This window comes from Carcharhinus amblyrhynchos, chromosome 10 (assembly GCF_965287045.1).
Source record: "Carcharhinus amblyrhynchos chromosome 10, sCarAmb.v2.hapA, whole genome shotgun sequence".
Taxonomy (NCBI): Eukaryota; Metazoa; Chordata; class Chondrichthyes; order Carcharhiniformes; family Carcharhinidae; genus Carcharhinus; species Carcharhinus amblyrhynchos.
The window spans coordinates 77,619,565-77,639,203 of NC_137333.1; the positions used below are offsets into that span (position 1 = coordinate 77,619,565).

The 19,639-nt window shown below is 44.4% G+C and overlaps 1 protein-coding gene across 2 annotated transcripts in view; it reads right to left on the bottom strand.

Moving 5' to 3' along the window:
* LOC145349090 (protocadherin Fat 4) overlaps positions 1-19,639 on the bottom strand; it is a 174,709-nt gene that overhangs the window by 126,791 nt on the left and 28,279 nt on the right. For both annotated transcript variants that reach the window (XM_080197421.1, XM_080197420.1), the window contains exons 2-3: positions 13,574-13,805; positions 10,432-10,779 (exon numbers count right to left, since the gene is read on the bottom strand). In XM_080197421.1, the coding sequence (XP_080053547.1) occupies positions 10,432-10,779; positions 13,574-13,805 (580 nt within the window). The remainder of the gene's footprint in view (positions 1-10,431; positions 10,780-13,573; positions 13,806-19,639) is intronic.

The following is a 19,639-nucleotide window of genomic DNA, read 5'->3' on the forward strand; positions in this document are numbered from 1 at the left end:
GGTAAAGAACCTACCCCTGACATCCGTCCTATAACTACCGCCCCTTAATTTAAAGCCATGCCCCCTCGTGCTAGCATTCTCCATCCGAGGAAAAAGGCTATCACTATCCACCCTATCTAAACCTCTAATCATCTTATATGTTTCAATAAGATCCCCTCTTAGCCTCCTTCTTTCCAGCGAAAACAATCCCAAATCCCTCAGTCTCTCCTCATATGACCTCCCCTCCATACCAGGCAACATCCTGGTAAACCTCCTCTGCACCCTCTCCAAAGCCTCCACGTCCTTCCTGTAATGTGGGGACCAGAACTGCACACAGTACTCCAAGTGCGGCCGCACCAGAGTTGTGTACAGTTGCAACATGACGCTGCGACTCCTAAATTCAATCCCCCTACCAATAAACGCCAAGACACCGTATGCCTTCTTAACTACCTTATCTACTTGATTCCCAACTTTCAGGGATCTATGTACACATACACCTAGATCCCTCTGCTCCTCCACACTATTCAAAGTCCTCCCGTTAGCCCTATACTGAACACATCTGTTATTCCTACCGAAGTGAATTACCTCACACTTCTTCGCATTAAACTCCATCCGCCACCTCGCGGCCCAGCTCTGCAACCTGTCTAAGTCACCCTGCAAACTATGACACCCTTCCTCACAATCTACCACACCACCGACTTTGGTGTCATCAGCAAACTTACTAATCCACCCAACTATACCCTCATCCAGATCATTAATAAAAATTACAAACAGCAGTGGCCCCAAAACAGATCCCTGAGGCACACCGCTCGTAACTGAACTCCATGACGAATATTCACCATCAACCACCACCCTCTGTCTCCTATCTGCCAGCCAATTCCTGATCCAAGTACCTAGATTACCCCCAATCCCATACATCTGCATTTTCTGCAGAAGCCCACCATGGTGAACCTTATCAAACGCCTTACTAAAATCCATATCTACCACGTCAACTGCCTTACCCCTATCCACCTCTTTGGTCACTTTCTCAAAGAACTCAATAAGGTTAGTAAGGCACAACCTACCTGCTACAAAACCATGCTGACTGTCTCTAATCAATTCATTACTCTCCAAATAACTATAAATCCTATCCCTAATAATTCTTTCTAAAACCTTGCCCACAACAGAAGTAAGACTCACCGGTCTATAATTCCCGGGGAAGTCTCTGTTCCCCTTCTTAAACAATGGGACAACATTCGCTGTCCTCCAATCTTCCGGTACTATACCAGAGACCAACGATGACCTGAAGATCAGAGCCAGAGGCTCTGCAATCACCTCTCTAGCCTCCCAGAGAATCCTAGGGTAAATCCCATCCGGACCAGGGGACTTATCTATTTTCAAGCCCTCTAGAATATCCAGCACATCCCCGGTTTCAACTGCAATACTTTCTATTTTACACCCCTGCACCCCAGTGTCCTCCACAGCTACATTCATGTCCCCCTGCGTGAACACCGAAGAGAAATATTGGTTCAATGCCTCTCCAATCTCTTTCGGTTCCACACACAACTTCCCTCTACTGTCTATAACTGGCCCTAATCTTGCCCTAACCAACCTTCTGTTCTTGACATACCTATAGAACGCCTTAGGATTCTCCTTAATCCTATCAGCCAAAGTCATCTCATGTCCTCTTTTAGCCCTTCTTAACTCCCTCTTCAACTCCCTCCTAGCCAATCTAAAGCTTTCTAATGCACTACCTGAGCCCTCAAGCTTCATCCGAACATAAGCCTCCTTTTTCTTTTTAACCAATGAATCAACTTTTTTAGTGCACCACGGTTCCCTAGCCTTACCAAATCCTCCTTGCCTGACAGGGACATACCTATTGCAGACCCGCAGTAGCTGCTCCTTGAAAAAACTCCACATTTCAGACGTTCCCAGTCCCTGTAATCTCCTAGTCCAACCTATGCTTCCTAATTCTCTCCTAATAGCCTCATAATTACCCTTCCCCCAGCTAAAACTGCCTATCCCTTTCCATCACTAAGGTGAACGTAACCGAATTGTGGTCACTATCACCAAAATGCACACCAACTTCCAAGTCTTGCACCTCGTCTGGCTCATTACCCAGCACCAAATCCAATATAGCCTCACCTCTAGTTGGCCTATCAACATACTGAGTCAAAAAACCTTCCTGCACACTTTGAACAAAAACTGACCCCTCTAACGAGCTAGAGCTATAGCAATTCCAATCAATATTAGTAAAGTTAAAGTCCCCCATAACAATTATCAGTAACCAGTTCATAAACAGCAGTGGAAGGCCCCGGCACCAGCTCATATGATGTTCCATGCTGGGTTACTATATTGTGGAGATGCTGGCATTGGACTGGGGTAAACACAGTAAAAAGTCTCACAACAGCAGGTTAAAGTCCAACAGATTTATTTGGAATGACGAGCTTTCGGAGAGCTGCTCCTTCATCAGGTGAGTGAGTAGCCACTCACTTGATGAAGTGAGACTTCTTTCTGGGTTACTACATTAAAACTCCTTCTTACCAATTTTCTTCCCCCCTTTTCTGAAGACTGTGGGCTGGATTCTACACTGAGGGTGGGATCCCCTCACCCCAGTATAAATGTCATTGGCCAGCCTGCCTCTGCTTAGCCAGTTTGCCCCACTTCAATATTTTGGAGCAATGGCTCTTAACCATTATGAGGCCATTCAGAGGCTCACAGGTCTACACACCAGCAGTGCTGGAGTGGTGGGCACTGCTGGTGCTGCAGGGAGGTCAAGGCAGTTCAGCGATGGGCCAGGACTTTCAGGGAAGTCTGGGATCTTGTTGGGGCCAGGCTGATAAGCCTCAGTGAGAGGTATGTTGGACAGGGGAAGGGTTGAGGATTGCAAAACTATGGGAGGGAGGCATCTGATTGACGCAGGGATGGAGAAGGAAGCTCCATCCTTTCAGCCGGTAAGAGTAAAATACCCAGGCTGCATGCCAGGCACAGGTCTCTCCCACCACCTGTTTTATCGGTGGGATCAGGCTCTTAATTAGGGATTTCAAGGCCTCAATTGGGTCACCGGTGGGCAATCCACAATCCATCCGATACCTCCCGGGCCACCCAGATCATGGTGGGAATGGATAGGTGAACCGATGGTGAGTACACGACACCCCACATTTACAGCTCTGCCTGACTGTTTTTCTACCCACGGATGGCCTGTAAAATTCAGCCCAGTGGTGTAGGTTTCCTTGGCCAAGTGACCATTATTAAGTTTTGATATTAGATCTCAGCAGGCTACATACTTATACATAGGGCCATTCAGAATGGAGCACTGTCCTCATACAAGATCTGTCATGATTGTATTGAATGGCAGCAAAGACTCAATGCTCCTATTTCTTATGTTCCCATATCCCTATGGAAACTCTTCCAAAAGTGGGGATTGGATTGGATTGCATTGGACTGGACTGGGCTGGATTGGATTAGATTGGACTGGATTGGACTGGATTGGATTAGATTAGATTGGACTGGACTGGACTGGATTGGATTGGATTAGATTGGACTGGACTGGACTGGATTGGATTGGATTAGGTTGGACTGGACTGGACTGGACTGGATTAGATTGGACCGGACTGGACTGGATTAGATTGGACTGGACTAGGCTGGAGCGGATTGGACTGGACTGGACTGGACTGGATTGGATTGGACTGGACTGGGCTGGACTGGATTGGATTGGGGAAGGACTGCAAACCCTGGTTGGGTTAAACTTCCTCATTTAGGGCACAAGTAGCCAATCATAACATCCCTTCTGCTGCTACCCCAGTGGAGACCAACTTCCTCAGCACAAACCTGAGGCCTTCATTGTATTTTACTGGTAAACTCATTTAAGAAAAAAAGAAACTTAATTAATAAAACTATGAAATGCTATTTGTTAATATTAAAAATATAAGCAAAATTTAAATGTTCATGATAAACATCGCTAGTTCTTTTTTGAAAACAAGATTTTAAAAAGCTTATAAGTGGCAAACTATCTTTGTAACACAGTTTATCACTTGCATAACAGGCATTTAACCACTATACTTTCCTTCATAAATCCTTTCTGCATTTAAAAAGCAATTGATGGGTTATTGAACCCAGTCGCTGTCTATTTTTCGGTACTCTTAACCCTTGTCTGTTCTCCTTTCTGCTTTTGCTTCTGCTCCAGATGCATTAGTTCCGGTGAAGGTTTCCATCCCGAACGCCAACCTTTCACTTTCTGATGCAGAGATATTGCAGCATTCCAGTTCAGATTTCCAGTATTCACTGCCTCTCTCTGAGACCCTAAAGTCATACAGCCTTTAACAAAACAACTTTTACAAAACAATTTGTGCATCTCCAAGGCGTGACTTTTTTATTTGTTAGTGTCATGAATAGACATATAGAACCCTGCAATGAAGTTACAGTGAAATTCCGCTAGTCGCCACACTCCAGCACCTGTTCGGGTACACTGAGGGAGAATTTAGCATAGCCAATGTACCTAACCAGCACATTTTTTGGACTGTGGGAGGGAAGCAGAGCACCCAGAGAAAACCCACACAGATATGGGGAGAATGTGCAAACTCCACACAGACAGTGACCCAAGCCAGGAATTGAACCCGGGTCCCTGGCACTGTGAGGCAGCAGTGCTAACCACAGTGCCAAAGTGCTGCCAATTTGCATGAACTAAGTTGGTTTTGAAGTCAATATTGGTTTTTCAACAAGCAAGACAGACAGATTTATGCACAGCCAGCTCCAACAGGCAGCAGTGATGTAAGTGAACAGTTAATCTGTTTGGAAATGCAAGTTGAGAGATAAATATAGGTTAAGACATAGGAAAAAATTCTCAGGCGAACTTTGTATAGTGTTGTGTGATAATTTAAGTCCTCAATGCCATTGTTTAATGCGTCATGCAAAAATTAGCATCTTTGACAATGTTGCATTTGCTCAGCACTGCACTAAACGTACTCTTCCCCTTCCAATGAATCTTGAACCCACAATGATTTGATTCAAATTTGGCAGTGTTACTGTTGGACTGAGCTGACATTGCAAACTTAGTCAGGACCCAGATTTTAATGCAAACTTCTAAGATGTCTCTTGGGAAAGTCATCAACATAACAAGACAGGGCCATGATTAGAGACTCCCTAAGTCAGGTGATCCTGCATCTTGGCACTCTGTCAGGACTTGCAGAAGTAGGTCCACATCAAGATCTAATCTGGGATTAGCAATTAAACTCCAGACTGTTTGCAATTTTGGTGTCATGCCTGACTCCAAGATGAACTTCTGTCTAAATATTCTTCTCCATCATCAAAACTGCCTATTTCTATTTCCATTTCATCACTGATTTCACCTCTGCCTCAGTCCATCTGCAGCTGAAACTCTCAACCATGCCTTTGTTACCTCCAGACTTAACAATCCCAGCACAGCTTTGCCCAGCCTCCCATCTCCCACCCTACATAAACCTCAGGTCACCCTATACTCTGTGCCTATGCCTTTACTCTCACCAAGTTCTGCTCTCCTATTGCCACATGACACATTGGTTAGTACTGCAACTCACAGCTCCAACAACCCAGGTTCAAATCTGACCTTGGGTCACTGTCACTGTTTGCACATTCTCCCCATGTCTGCATGGGATTCCTCTGGGTGGTCCGGTTTCTTCCCACAGTCCAAAAATGTGCAGGTTAGGTTTATTGGCCATGCTAAAATTGAGCCTAGTGTCAGGGGGATTAGCTAGGGTAAATACACAGGATAAGATCTGGTTGGGATTGTTGTTGGTACAGGGTCAAATGGACTAAATGGCATCCTTCTGTACAGTTGAGATTCTATGATTCTATTCTGTTCTATCACTCCTGTTATCACCAATCTACATTAGCTTGCTATCCAACAATGCCTAGATTGTAAGATTCTCATCCTCATTTTCAAATCCCTCCGTGGCCTCACTCCTCCTATCTCTCTAATTCCTCTAGCCTTCCAATCCTCTAAGATCTCCACACTGGTCAAAGTCTAAACTCTTCAGCATCTCTGGTTTTAATTGTGCTGCCAATGGCAGTCCTGCCTTCAGCTGCCTTGGTTCCAGGTACTGGAATTCCACATTTAAGGTACTCCTTAAAATCTGACATTTTAACCATCTATGGCAGTGTTGCCTTACATTCCATTTGATATTGCTTCTGTGTGGCATGTTGGGCCAATTTACTTTGGCTGGGATTTTCTGGTCTCGCCAAAAGTCAATGGGCTTTTTGCCGCTCTGCCAAATTTTCCACCTTGCTCTCAATGAGTCGATTGGAAAGTCCCGACCTATGTTAAAGGCACTATATAAATGCATGTTACAGGTGTTGTTGTTGGAGAGGCCAAGAAGCGTTAGAGGACAGTGTTTAGTCACCAACAACATTCTTCCAGCAAAGTTGGTGAAATACAAGCCCACATACTTTAGCAGGCAATGGCAGAGTCCCACAGTAGACACTGATTTGGCAAAACTGTTGGTATTATGCCCCCCTAGATCTTCTGGGTCACTACCTCAATTTGTTTACCAATGTTTAGAGTTGGTGCCATAGAATGAAAGAAATTGTCAAATTTGGAATGTGAGCCTGTTTTGCCCTTTCTCTATGATGACTACCTCGGGCACATGCATTGTGCATTTTACACACATTCTAATTAGGCATTAATAGAGTCACAGAGTCTATGCCCCCTTTTTTTTGAAAACCCCTAAGCTAATCCCAATTGCCTGCATTTGGTCCATATCCCTCTATACCCATCATACCCATGTAACTACCTAAATGCTTTTTAAAAGATAAAATTGTACCTGCCTCTACTACTACCTCTGACAGCTTGTTCCAGACACTCATCACCCTCTGCGAAAAAATTGCCCCTCTGGACACCTTTGTACCCCTCCCCTCTCACCTTAAACCTATGCCCTCTAGTTTTAGATTCCCTTATCTTTGGAAAAGATAATGACTATCTATCTGATCTATGCCTCTCATTATTTTATTGACCTCTATAAGATCACCTCTCAGCCTCCTATGTTCCAGAGAAAGAAGTCCCAATCTATCCAACTTCTTTTTGTAACTCAATCCCTCAAGACCTGGTAGCATCCTAGTAAATCTTTTCTGCACTCTTTCTAGTTTAATAATATCCTTTCATTAATAGGGTGACCAGAATATCACACAGTATTCCAAGTGTGGCCTTACCAATGTCTTGTACAGCTTCTACAAGACGTCCCAACTCCTGTATTCATTGTTCTGACCGATGAAACCAAGCATGCCGAATAACTTCTTCACCATTCTGTCCACCTATGATTTCACTTTCAAGGAGTTATGAACATGTACTCCTAGATCTCTTTGTTCTGTAACTCTCCCCAATGCCCTACCATTAACTGAGTAAATCCTGCCCTGGTTCAATCAACCAAAATGCAAGACTTCACATTTGTCTAAATTAAACTCCATCTGCCATTTGTCAGCCCACTGGCCCAATTGATCAAGATCCCGCTGCAATTGGAGATAACTTTCTTCACTGTCCACTATGTCACCAATCTTGGTGTCAGCTGCAAACTTACTAACCATGCCTCCTATATTCTCATCCAAATCATTAATATAAATGACAAATAACAGTGGACCCAGCACTGATCCCTGAGACACACCACTGGTCACAGCCTCCAGTTTGAAAAACCACTCTCTACAACCACCCTGTGGCTTCCGTCAAGAAGCCAATTTTGTATCCAATTAGATACCTCACCCTGGATCCCGTGAGATTTAACCTTATGCAACAACCTACCATGCAATACCTTGTCAAAGGCCTTGCTAAAGTCCATGTAGACAACATCAAATGCACTGCCCTCATTTATCTTCTTGGTTACCCCTTCAAAAACCTCAGTCAAATTTGTGAGACATGATTTTCCACTCACAAAGTCATGCTGACTGTCCCTAATCAGTCCTTTCATCTCTAAATGCCTGTAAATCCTATCTCTCAAAATACCTTCTAACAATTTACCCACCACAGATGTGAGGCTCACTGGCCTGGAGTTCCCAGGCTTTTCCCTGCAGTCGTTTTTAAACAAAGGCACAACATTTGCTACTCTCCAATCTTCAGGCATCTCACCTGTGACAATTGATGATTCAAATATTTCGGCTAGGGTACTCTAAATTTCCTCCCTAGCCTCCCACAATGTCCTGGGATACACATTGTCAGGTCCTGGGGATTTATTTACTGATGCACATTAAGACATCTAGCACCTCCTTCTCTGTAATATGTACATTCCTCACGACATCACTATTTATTTCCCCAAGTTCCCTAACATCCATACTTTTCTCTACCGTAAATACTGATGAGAAATATTCATTTAGGGTCTCACCCATCTGTTGTGGATCTGCACATAGTTACCTTTTTGATCCTGAAGAGGCACTACTCTCTCCCTTATTACTCTTTTGCCCTTTATGTATTTGTAGAAGCTCTTTGGATTCTCCTTTGCCTTATCTGCCAAAACAGTCTTGTGTCCCCTTTTTTCCCTCCTGATTTCTCTCTTAATTCTACTCCTATACCCCCTACAGGGATTCACTTGATCCCAGCTGCCTATGCATGTCATGTGTCTCTTTCCTCTTCTTGACCAGGGCCTCAATATCCCGAGTCATCCAGGGTTCCCTACATCTGCCAGCCTTGCCCTTCACTCAAAGAGGAACGTGTTTATCCTGAACCCTGGATAACACATTTTTGAAAGTGTGCCACTTACCAGACATCTGTTTGCCTTCCCATAGACTCCCCAATTAAGTTTTGAAAGTTCCTATTTGATACCATCAAAATTGGCCTTGCCCCAATTTAGAATTTTAACTTTTGGGCCAGACATATCATTCTCCATAGCTATCTTAAAACCAATAGAATTAGGGTCAACTGGTCCCAAAGTGATCCCTCACTGACACTTCTGTCACCTGCCCTTCCTTATTTTCCAAGAGGAGGTCAAGTTTTGCCCCCTCTCTAGTCAGGCCATCCATATACTGAATGAGAAATTCCTCCTGAATACACTCAATAAATTTCTCTCCATCCAACCCTCTAATACTATGGCTGCCCCAGTCAATGTTGGGAAAGTTAAAATCTCTGACTATTACACCCTATTTTTTTTGGAGCTATCTGTAATCTCCTTACATATTTGCTCCTCAATTTCCCGCTGACTATTTGGGGGCCTATAGTCCAAACCTATAAAAGTGATTTCCCCCTTCTTATTTCTCAGTTCTACCCAAATAGACTCAGTGGCTGAATCCTCGGATATATCCCCTCTCAGTACAGCTGTGATGCTTTCCCTAATCAAAAGTGCAACTCCCCCTCCTTTCTTTCCTTCTGTTCTATCTTTCCTGTAGCATCTGTACCCTATACTTTCTTAAAAATACAAAGTCCATGTTATTGTTGAAATGCTGAAATGGTCGATAGACATCACCACATGCTCCACTGAACATGTTTCCTATTTTGTCATGGAATCTGCTGGAAATGACACAATAGCAACATTAATTGTATAATGTAACAAAATCATGAACTTTTTGTTCAAGGCCACGTATTGGGTAAGAAGAGGGTTTTACAGGACTGCTGGCAGGTTTCGGCGTGTAAAGGTTTATTGTGTTATATTATGATGTTCTCAAATAAGGAAATGTCATCAACTGGGTAGAATCTTTCTGAGGCGGTCTCAGTGAATGTTGTTTACTTGCTAATTGATTGTTCATTAACTGTATGACATCAAAAACCGTACATTGTGATTGTGATAACCCCACAAGGTCCATGGACAATTATTGATTGATCTCCCTGTGGGGCTCGCTGAGTTCAAGTTCCCCTGGTAACAGGCAATGGTCTATCCAGCTGAAACTCATTCATTACCTGAACTTTTTATAAGATAGGCCCAGGACTGGGCCTGCTGGACTGCTAGTCCCAGGCATAGATTAGTGGATGTACACCACGGTAGTGGTTTTATTTGCATTCTATAACAAACTATGTTCTTTTCCAGTCAGGCTTCCTGAATCATTACAGTGACAAGTAAGATGGTGAATACATGTCAGATTAATTAATCAAAGGGAGTCTTGTATAATGAACATTTGGATTTCCGTGTGATTTCCTGGAGATATCAGATAGAAGTTCCATTGTTTCACTCACTTTGTGTGTCTTTTTCTGTAACCTGTGTGTACTCTTGTCACACTGTCTAGCACACTGTTTCATGTAAATAATGCAATACGATATGGACCTTCACTTTGGAACATGGAATCAAATCTAATTCATTCCATATGCGTGTGGAAAGACAGTGCACTAGACTTTGTTACCCCAAACATGCAGTATATCTTTTAAGTGTGTGCATTTCATTAATAATTGCTTATTACTGCTATTACCCTCCCTCATCACCTTTGCTGCAACCACCTTGTACAATTCACCCAGATGCTCAGGTACAAATATTAATCGCAAATATATTAGGAAGTTCCCAAAACTTTGGGAAAGAAGTCTGTATATCTCACCTTCGTCAGCATCAGTCACATTCAGAGTTAAAACACTGGTGCCAATGGGCACATTTTCCATGATGTTAATACTGTAGGAATCAGGATTGAAGACTGGAGGGTTGTCATTGATATCCAGCACATTGAAGTAAGCCCGAATCACACTGAATTGCCCATCTGTGTTAGCAGCTTTCACACTGAGAATGTAATACTTTGCAGACTCAAAGTCTAAAGGACGAGCCAGTGTAAAATTTCCGGTAGCTGGATTGATAACAAAGAGACCATTCCCATCATCTTCTTGTATTGCATACACCTTGTCATCGACTCCATGATTTAGAGCAGAAGCTCTCACTAAACCCACAACGGTGCCTGGTTTGAATAAAAGAGAAAATGTTATGTATCATTTGATACAGAGGCATTTATCTGCTTCACTGTGAAACCCCACATTTGGAGTAGAACACTGAAAAAACTTCACACAAATTAGAGTCATAGAGTCACAGAGGTCTACAGCATGGAAACAGGCCCTTTAGCCCAACTTGTCCATGCCTCCCAGATTTTACCATTAAGTTAGTCCCAATTGTTCATGTTTGGCCCATATCCCTCTATATCAATCTTTCCATACACTGTCCAAATGCTTTTTAAAAGAGAGAATTGTACCCACCTCTACTACTCCCTCTGGCAGACAATTCAGACACTCACTCCCCTCTAAGTGAAAAAAATTGCCCCTCTGGATCCTTTTGTATCTCTCCCCTTAAACATATGCCCTCTAGTTTTAGACGTCCCTATCTTTGGGAAAAGATATTGACTATCAACTTTATCTATCCCCCTTATTATTTTACAGACCTCTATAAGATCACCCCTAAGTCTTGTACATTCCAGGGAAACAAGTCCCAGTCTACCCAGCATTTCCTTATAACTCAAACCATTAAGTCCCAGTGGCACCCAGTAAGTTTTCTCTGCACCCTTTCTAGTTTAATACTGTCCTTTCTATAATAGGGTGAACAGAACTGTAGACAGCATTCCAAATGTGGCCTTATCAATATCTTGTACAACATCAACAAGATGTCCCAATTCCTATATTCAATGTTCTGACCAATGAAACCAAGCATACCGAATGCCTTCTTTACCCTCTGTCCACCTGTGACTCCACTTTCAAGGAGCGATGAACCTGCACCCCTAGATCTCTTTGTTCTATAACTCTCCCCAATGCCCTACCATTAACTGAATAAGTCCTGCCCTAGTTCAATCTATCAAAATGCAAAACCTTGTATTTATTGAAATTAAACTCCATCTGCCGTTCATCAGCCCACTGACCCAATTGACCAAGATCCCGTTGCAATCCTAGATAACCTTCTTCACTGTCCACTATGCCACCACTCTTGGTGTCATCTGCAAACTTACTAACCATGTCTCCTAAATTTTCATCGACCTTTGTAGACACTATTTAAAACCAATGTCAAATTGTAATTAAATCTGCACTGAGGGAAATCTTTTTCTAATTAATATTTTCTGTAAATTATGTATTTGGAAATACTTTACAACATACTTTACGATTTATATACTTTACTTTAAAAAGCATTTAGGTATATACATGGATGGGAAAGGATTAGAGGGATGTGGGCCAAATGCAGGCAAATGGGACTAGCTGGGAGGGCACCATGGTCAGCATGGATCGATGGGCCGAAGGGCCTGTTTCCATGCTGTAATGTTTTATAACCCTACTTTAAATTATACAGATAAATATCATGTGGAGATGGTTTTACTATATCCTCATACAAATTGGATACTTGAAGCTTGAACAGTGAGAATGCTCAAAATAGCAGGGATGCTTTAAACAGCATGCAGCTACAATGGACAGAATATTACAAAGTTTGTGGAATGATTGAAAGCATTCAATCTCTTTCCACAGACCCTGCACAATCAGCCACATAATGGAGCCTGCTGTGCATACATAATCAATCACTGAAGGGAACCTTGGATAAACTGTCTGCCTGAATACGTCTCTCCATCCCCGAGTCCAAAGATGGTCAAACAATATTCCACATTTCCGTTATTTAAATCTGACCAACTGCTTTCTGCACATGACCACATTTGGTTCCAGCTATGTGTGAACCGTTGCATTCCTCGGAGTATTTGATTTTCTTCCCTTCTACTCATCCCTAAAACGTGACCAGATTTGAAAGTCATTATCAAGCAGACATCATTAGTTTAGGGCGTCTGTTTCTATCACTCTGGTGAAGCAGCAGAATTCTCAGCTTGGCCTTATTTGAAGCTAGCTAATTTTATACTCGTGATCTCTAATAAATTGCTCAAATGGCCTCCTCACTTTGACATGGAATTTCTGTCTTAGCATTATTAGCAAACTGAGTGCACAGTGGCACAGTGGGTGGCACTGCTGCCTTACAGCGCCAGGGACCCATGTTCGATCCCTGGCTTGGGCCACGGCCTGTGTGAAGTCTGCATGTTCTCCCCATGTCTGTGTGGGTTTCCTCCAGGTGCTCTGGTTTCCTCCCACAGTCAGAAAGATGTGCTGGTTAGGTGCATTGGCCATGCTAAATTCTCCCTCAGCGTACCCAAGTAGGCACTGGAATGTGATGGCTCGGGAACTTTCACAGTAACTTCATTGCCATGTTAATGTAAGCCTACTTGTGACACTAATAAATAAATTTAAAATGTTCTCTCTCAGTTTCTTTTCTCTAATGAAAATAGATGTAGTTCAGTTAATTTATTTTGATAATCTAAGGCCCTAGGTCCTGCAATCAGTTCCATCATTCTTCTCTGAAACTTCGACTCAATGTGTAATTCATCACTCAATGTTACAAATGTGGTTTCACCAGCATCATTTGCAACATGTAACAGTTCATGATTACAGGCAATGCAAGTCCCTTCTTGTGCATAGCGTGCATCTCAGTCTACATCTAATCAGGGGACAGTGAAACCAAACCCACAAATCTGCATCGGAGGAAACAGTCAAACATTTCCTACTACCTGGTTAAATTGGACCGCGTCTTCACTTTTATTCAAACAAATTTATTTCATGAGCCAGGGAAGCAAGTAAATCCTGGGCAATTCTGCAGAGTTTTTAATTTCACGCCCTGCAAAAAGTTACTGAATTAGCATTTGTCGAGGAGAGCTTCAAATCGTGAGGAATTAATCACATTACCTGGCATTACATCTTCCGGGATGTCAAAGCTGTAAACACTTCTTGAAAAGAGCAGCCTGTTGTCATGGATATTCTCGAGGTTATTGCTTGACACTGCCTGTGAAGACGCGATGTGATTGTTGGCAGAATAACGTTCTTGGTTTTGATGTGCAGTCCTCATATCTCCCTGACTGGCAGAGTCAGTGCAGATGCCATCTGCTTTATCACCCATTGTGACACCTACATTCAAATTCTGGTCAAAATATATAATTGTCTGTCATTATCAGTTGTGGTTTTGTCTTCTGTCAAGCAATAGCACTTTATCATCTGTGTTACACTCCACCATCATTGTGAAACAATTCTTGTAACCTTAATTGCTGGACAAATATTGGGTAGCACAGTGGCACATGGGCGGCACAGTGGCACAGTGGTTAGCTGCCTCATAGCTCCAGGGACCTGACTTTGATTCCCGGTTTGAGTTTACTGACTGTGTGGAGTTTGCATGTTCTCCCCGTGTATGCGTGGGTTTCCTCCGACAGTCCAAAGATGTGTGGGTTAGGTTGATTGGCCATGGTAAATTGTCCCTTAGTGTCCCGGGATGTGTAGGTTAGAGGGATTGGTAAATGTGTGGAGTTGTGGGGTTAAGGCCTGGGGTGGGATTGTTGTCGGTGCAGACTTGATGGGCTGCCATGCCTCCTTCTGCACTGAAACCTATGATTCCTATGATAATTTATCTACACCTTTGTTCCTCTTTCTTTTCCCTTGCCCTGAAGACATCAGGATAATTTTTTTTGACTGTATCTCTGGGATGGAAGCAAAGAAAAATTGAGCCAAAGTCCTGTATATTGCAGCCTTTGTATTGCACAGGATTTTCCTCTGGGTTCCTTGGGGTATTGAGCAGCCCCACAATCATGCAAGAGACACAGTAAGGCCCTAGTGAAGCTTCCTACTTTATTTGGGATTTGGGACACTGGGGGAAGGCACTCATTTGGAAAAGCATCCGAGAGGAATGAGTCTGTCCGGATGAAGTTGGAGGAACTGAGTGGAGCCTGAGTGCCATCTGTTGGGATGATGCTGAAGCTTAGCATGCCCTTTGACAAGTGCTGGCAGTGAACTGGGTCTGTAGGTTGCCCCACTGTGGTTTCAGGACAGGGTGTAGGAAATCTCTGAACTGCCATTATTATTGCTGGAGGCCTCTTGGGCTTCCAGATAGTCTTCTTTCCCCATTTTCAGAAGCTATAATAGAATCATAGAACCCCTACAGTGCAGAAGGAGACCATTCTGCCCATCGAGTCTGCACCTATAACAATTCCATCTAGGCCCCATTCCCATAACCCCACATACTTAACCTGCTAATCCCTCTAATCTACACATCCCAGGAGACTAAGGGACAATTTAGCCTGGCAAATGTACCGAATCCACATGTCTTTGGAGTGTGGGAGAAAACTGGATATCTGGATGAAACTCACGCAGACACAGGGAGAATGTGCAAACTCCACACAGACAGTGACCCAAGCCAGGGATTGAACCCAGGTCTCTGGAGCTGTGAGGCAACAGTGCTAACCACTGTGCCACCGTGCCGCCCCTGAGCTAAGCAGCCATTATTATTGCTGGAGGCCTCTTGGGCCTACAGTTAGTCTTCTTTCCCCATTGTCACAAGCTATAATGCCTCAGTGAACGCAAACAGCCGCCCCAGGAAAGTGGGTGTGTTTCATTCTTGGCGGATGGAACATGTTTCAGATGTATTCCAGCTGATTAGCACCAGGCAAGGGGGTGAGTGAGGCCTGATTCTTCCCAGGAAATGGTTCCACCAAAGCTTGCAGACCTCTAATGCCTTACGGAACCAACCATTTTTTATGTGTATGCCTAAACACCGAGCGCTTATCAGCAATTTAATCACATGAAGCATCATAATGAGGCAGTGACACAGTGGTATTGTCACTGGACTAGTAATCCGGAGACCCAGGGCAAGATTCGGGGCCACAGCGGATCGTGAAATTTGAATTCAATAAAAATCTGAAATTGAAAGCTTATTGGTGACCATCTGGCTCACTATGTCCCTTAGGGAAGGAAGTCTGCCATCCTTATCTGGTCTGACCTACATGTGACTCCAGACTCACAGCAATGCTGTTGACTCTCAAAGGCTTTCTGTAATAGAGGACGATAAGGGACAGGAATAAATGCTGGTTCAGCCAGCAATGCTCACATCCCATAAACTAATTTGAAAAAACATGCTCACATCTGATTTCCAGTGGGTGACAGGACAGTGATCAGGAGCAGGAATCCTGAATGAGAATTGTGGCTTCTCCTGAGACCTTCGGTGGAGGGTTGGTGGATCCCTTCAAAAGGCCTTTCTGAACCGCTGCTGTCCCTGAGGTGTAGCTACCTCCGGAGTGCTGTGACAGAGGGAGATTGACCCAGTGACAGTGAAGGGACGGCGATATATTTCCAAGGCAGAATGGTGTATGAATTGGAGGGGGGACCTGGGGTCGGTGGTGTCCACACGTGCCTGCTGTCCCTAGCTTGTCTTTCTTGGTGGTAGATGTCACAATTTGGAAGCTCCTTCTGTGATGTAGCTGAGTCTTTCAGTAAACGTCTGGCGTTTGATTAGCAACCGCTTCCCCCCACAACCTGTGAAAGCTGTCGGCAGCTGTCGACTGCTTACTGTCAAGATGATAAGGCCACCCCCCCAACAGTTGAACTGCAATCAGACTCACTGGTAGATGCATTTTCTCAGTTAAGTAGCGGGAGAATCACATCATCTCAAAATCAGAAATTCCCTTTACTCAGTGATAAAATTGGAAAAAAATAAAATGCAGATTAGAGGCAGGATGCTCCCTCCTGTTTACTGAGCACACAGCTCCCAGATATTAAAATATATAAACTTTCTCATCTTAATCATGACAGACCCTTTATCCAGGACAGATTCTAGTGTATAGTATGCCAAAACTGGAGAGTAATTGTTAATCCAATGGTGTGCTATCCCACTCACAGTGCACAGAGCCTGCAGTTTATAAAGAACCTGGTTGTTTAATGAAAACTGTTTTCTTGCCAGCAGCACAAAACAAAAGTATTGGGAAGAATTCCTGAACCAAAAAAAACAGTTCTTTCAGCACACAGGAACAATGCTGTCATTTACATCAGCTATCAACAGATGATAAATCCAGCTCTTGATCTCCAGACCAAAGGCACAGTTTGACATCTTGGTAAATGAAATGAACAGTTCAGACTTTGTCACATAGACATTAGAGGAGGAAATTTCCATGGGAGCCCAGGAATATTCAATTGGCCTAGTTCAGCCGCAGTGCAACACAGTAAGAAGTCTCACGACACCAGGTTAAAATCCAACAGATTTATTTGGTAGCAAATGCTACTAGCTTTCGGAGTGCCACTCCTTCGTCAGGTTAACTGACTAACCTGACGAAGGAGCAGCACTCCGAAAGCTAGTGGCATTTGCTACCAAATAAACACGTTGGACTTTAACCTGGTGTTGTGAAACTTCGTACTGTGTTTACCCCAGTCCAACGCCAACATCTCCACATCGTGACAGCCACAGTACTTTAAGGGAGCAGAGTCACACACTCCCAAAACCCCCCTGACTGACTCTGACAGGAAAGACTGAACGCTGGAATTACAAGACATCACATTCAATATACTTTAATTTTCACTTTTGGAAGTTTCACTGTGAATGTGGACGAGGCTACTTATGGGCCCAAATGTTTCACCATTTCATATCAATTGATATTCTGACAAAGTCAGCGATTTTGTTTTTCACCTGGACACTTGTATTGTTTGCCTGCACAAAACAAGCAGATGTTTCTAGGTTGCACCTCTACCCTTTGGGAGCTTATGGCCGGAATGTTACCATCGTTCACGCCGGTGGGATTTTCCCCATTCCGCTGCAGTGAACGGAGATGTAGCTGGGTGCCAAATGCTCCAACCTCACTGCAGCGCGAGCGTGGCGTGGTCGGCTGGTAAGATCGCACCCAACTTCTTCAGGGGGTAATTCCACAACCTAAGTGGACATTGTGAATGTGGGTCAGAGAATTGGTGATACAGGGCAGGATTTTCCGGCTGCACTCGCTGCAAGATCGGAAAATGCCACCCAAGGTCACCAGTCTGCCCCCCCCCCCCCCCCCCCCCCCCCCCCCCACAACCCCCACCCTCCCACCTATGATTGCCATGGTGGATGGGATGAGAAAATCCTGCCCAAAGTGTTTCGGTCCCATCTCCAACCCCTGCGTCTGGTGAACATAGCTCCCCATTGTGCCCGGGAATTGTAGACTTGCCCCATTCAATCGCTGCTTTATCATTGCAGCACCACTAGCTTCTGGTGGTCGGTGTGGATTTTTCCTTGCAATGCAAAACTGCTTTTCACAATCTCCACAACAGTCTTACTGACAGATACTATTTCCTTGACAGACAGTTAACAAGTTATTTTAGCACTACAATTTCATTGAGCATTACCAAGGCAAACCTAGATTTGAAAAACAAAGAAGACTTTATACAAAGAAAAGAAAAGACAGGTGTGATTTCACTTGAGTTCCACCTTAGCGTATTATTTTGATGATATTGGATCCTTCAATACAAATGAGGATTTTTGCCAATTTGATCAATTTTCACTGCACTCATGCACTAAGAATGACTGAAACCTTCTTTGCCAGTACTACCTCCCCCATGAGAAGATGCTGCCATACTTATTTAAAAAATATTTTTTCATGGGATGTGGGTGTTGCTGGCTAGGCCAACACTTACTGCACATCTCGAATTGTCCTTCAGAGGATGGTGGTAGCTGTCTTCTTGAATTGCTGCAGTCCCTGAGGTGTAGGCAAACCCACAGTGCTGTTAGAGATGGTGATTATTGACCCAGCAACAGTGAAGGAACGTGTGGCACAGTGGCACGATGGTGACTCACAGCGCCCAGGTGCCTGGGTTCAATTCCCGGCTTGGGTCATGGTCTGTGCAGACTTTGCGTGTTCACCCCGTGTCTGCGCGTGTTTCGTCTGGGTGCTCTGGTTTCCTCTCACCGTCTGAATGACGTGCTGGTTAGGTGCATTGGCCATGCTAAATTCTCCCTACCCGAACAGGCACCAGAGTGTGGCGACTAGGGGATTTTCACAGTAACTTCATTACAGTGTTAATGTAAACCTACTTGTCACGATAATAAATAAACTTTAAAACAAAATTTCCAAATCAGGATGGTGAGTGGATTGGAGGGGAATTTCCAGGCAGTGGAATTCCCAGGTATCTGCTGTTCATGTCCTCTAATTGGTTGTATTTATGGGGTTTGGAAGATGCCGAAGGAGCCTGGGAATTCCTCAGCAACAACCTCAGCCCCCTCACAACAACAACCTCACCCCCCCCACACAACAACCTCACCCCCCTCACAACAACAACCTCACCCCCCTCACAACAACAACCTCACCCCCTCACAACAACAACCCTCACCCCCCTCACAACAACAACCTCACCCCCCTCACAACAACAACCTCACCCCCCTCACAACAACAACCTCACCCCTCACCCCCTCACAACAACAACCTCACCCCCCTCACAACAACAACCTCACCCCCCTCAAACCAACAACCTCACCCCTCTCACAACAACAACCTCACCCCCCTCACAACAACAACCTCACCCCTCACCCCCCTCACAACAACAACCTCACCCCCCTCACAACAACAACCTCACCCCCCTCACAACAACAACCTCAGCCCCCTCACAACACAACCTCACCCCCCTCACAACAACAACCTCACCCCTCACCCCCTCACACCAACAACCTCACCCCCTCACTCCCTCACAACAACAACCTCACCCCCTCACAACAACAACCTCACCCCCCTCACAACAACAACCTCACCCCTCACCCCCTCACACCAACAACCTCACCCCCTCACAACAACAACCTCACCCCTCACCCCCTCACAACAACAACCTCAGCCCCCTCACACCAACAACCTCACCCCCCTCACAACAACAACCTCACCCCTCTCCCACACCAACAACCTCAGCCCCCCTCAAACCAACAACCTCACCCCCCTCACAACAACAACCTCACCCCTCACCCCCCCTCACAACAAACAA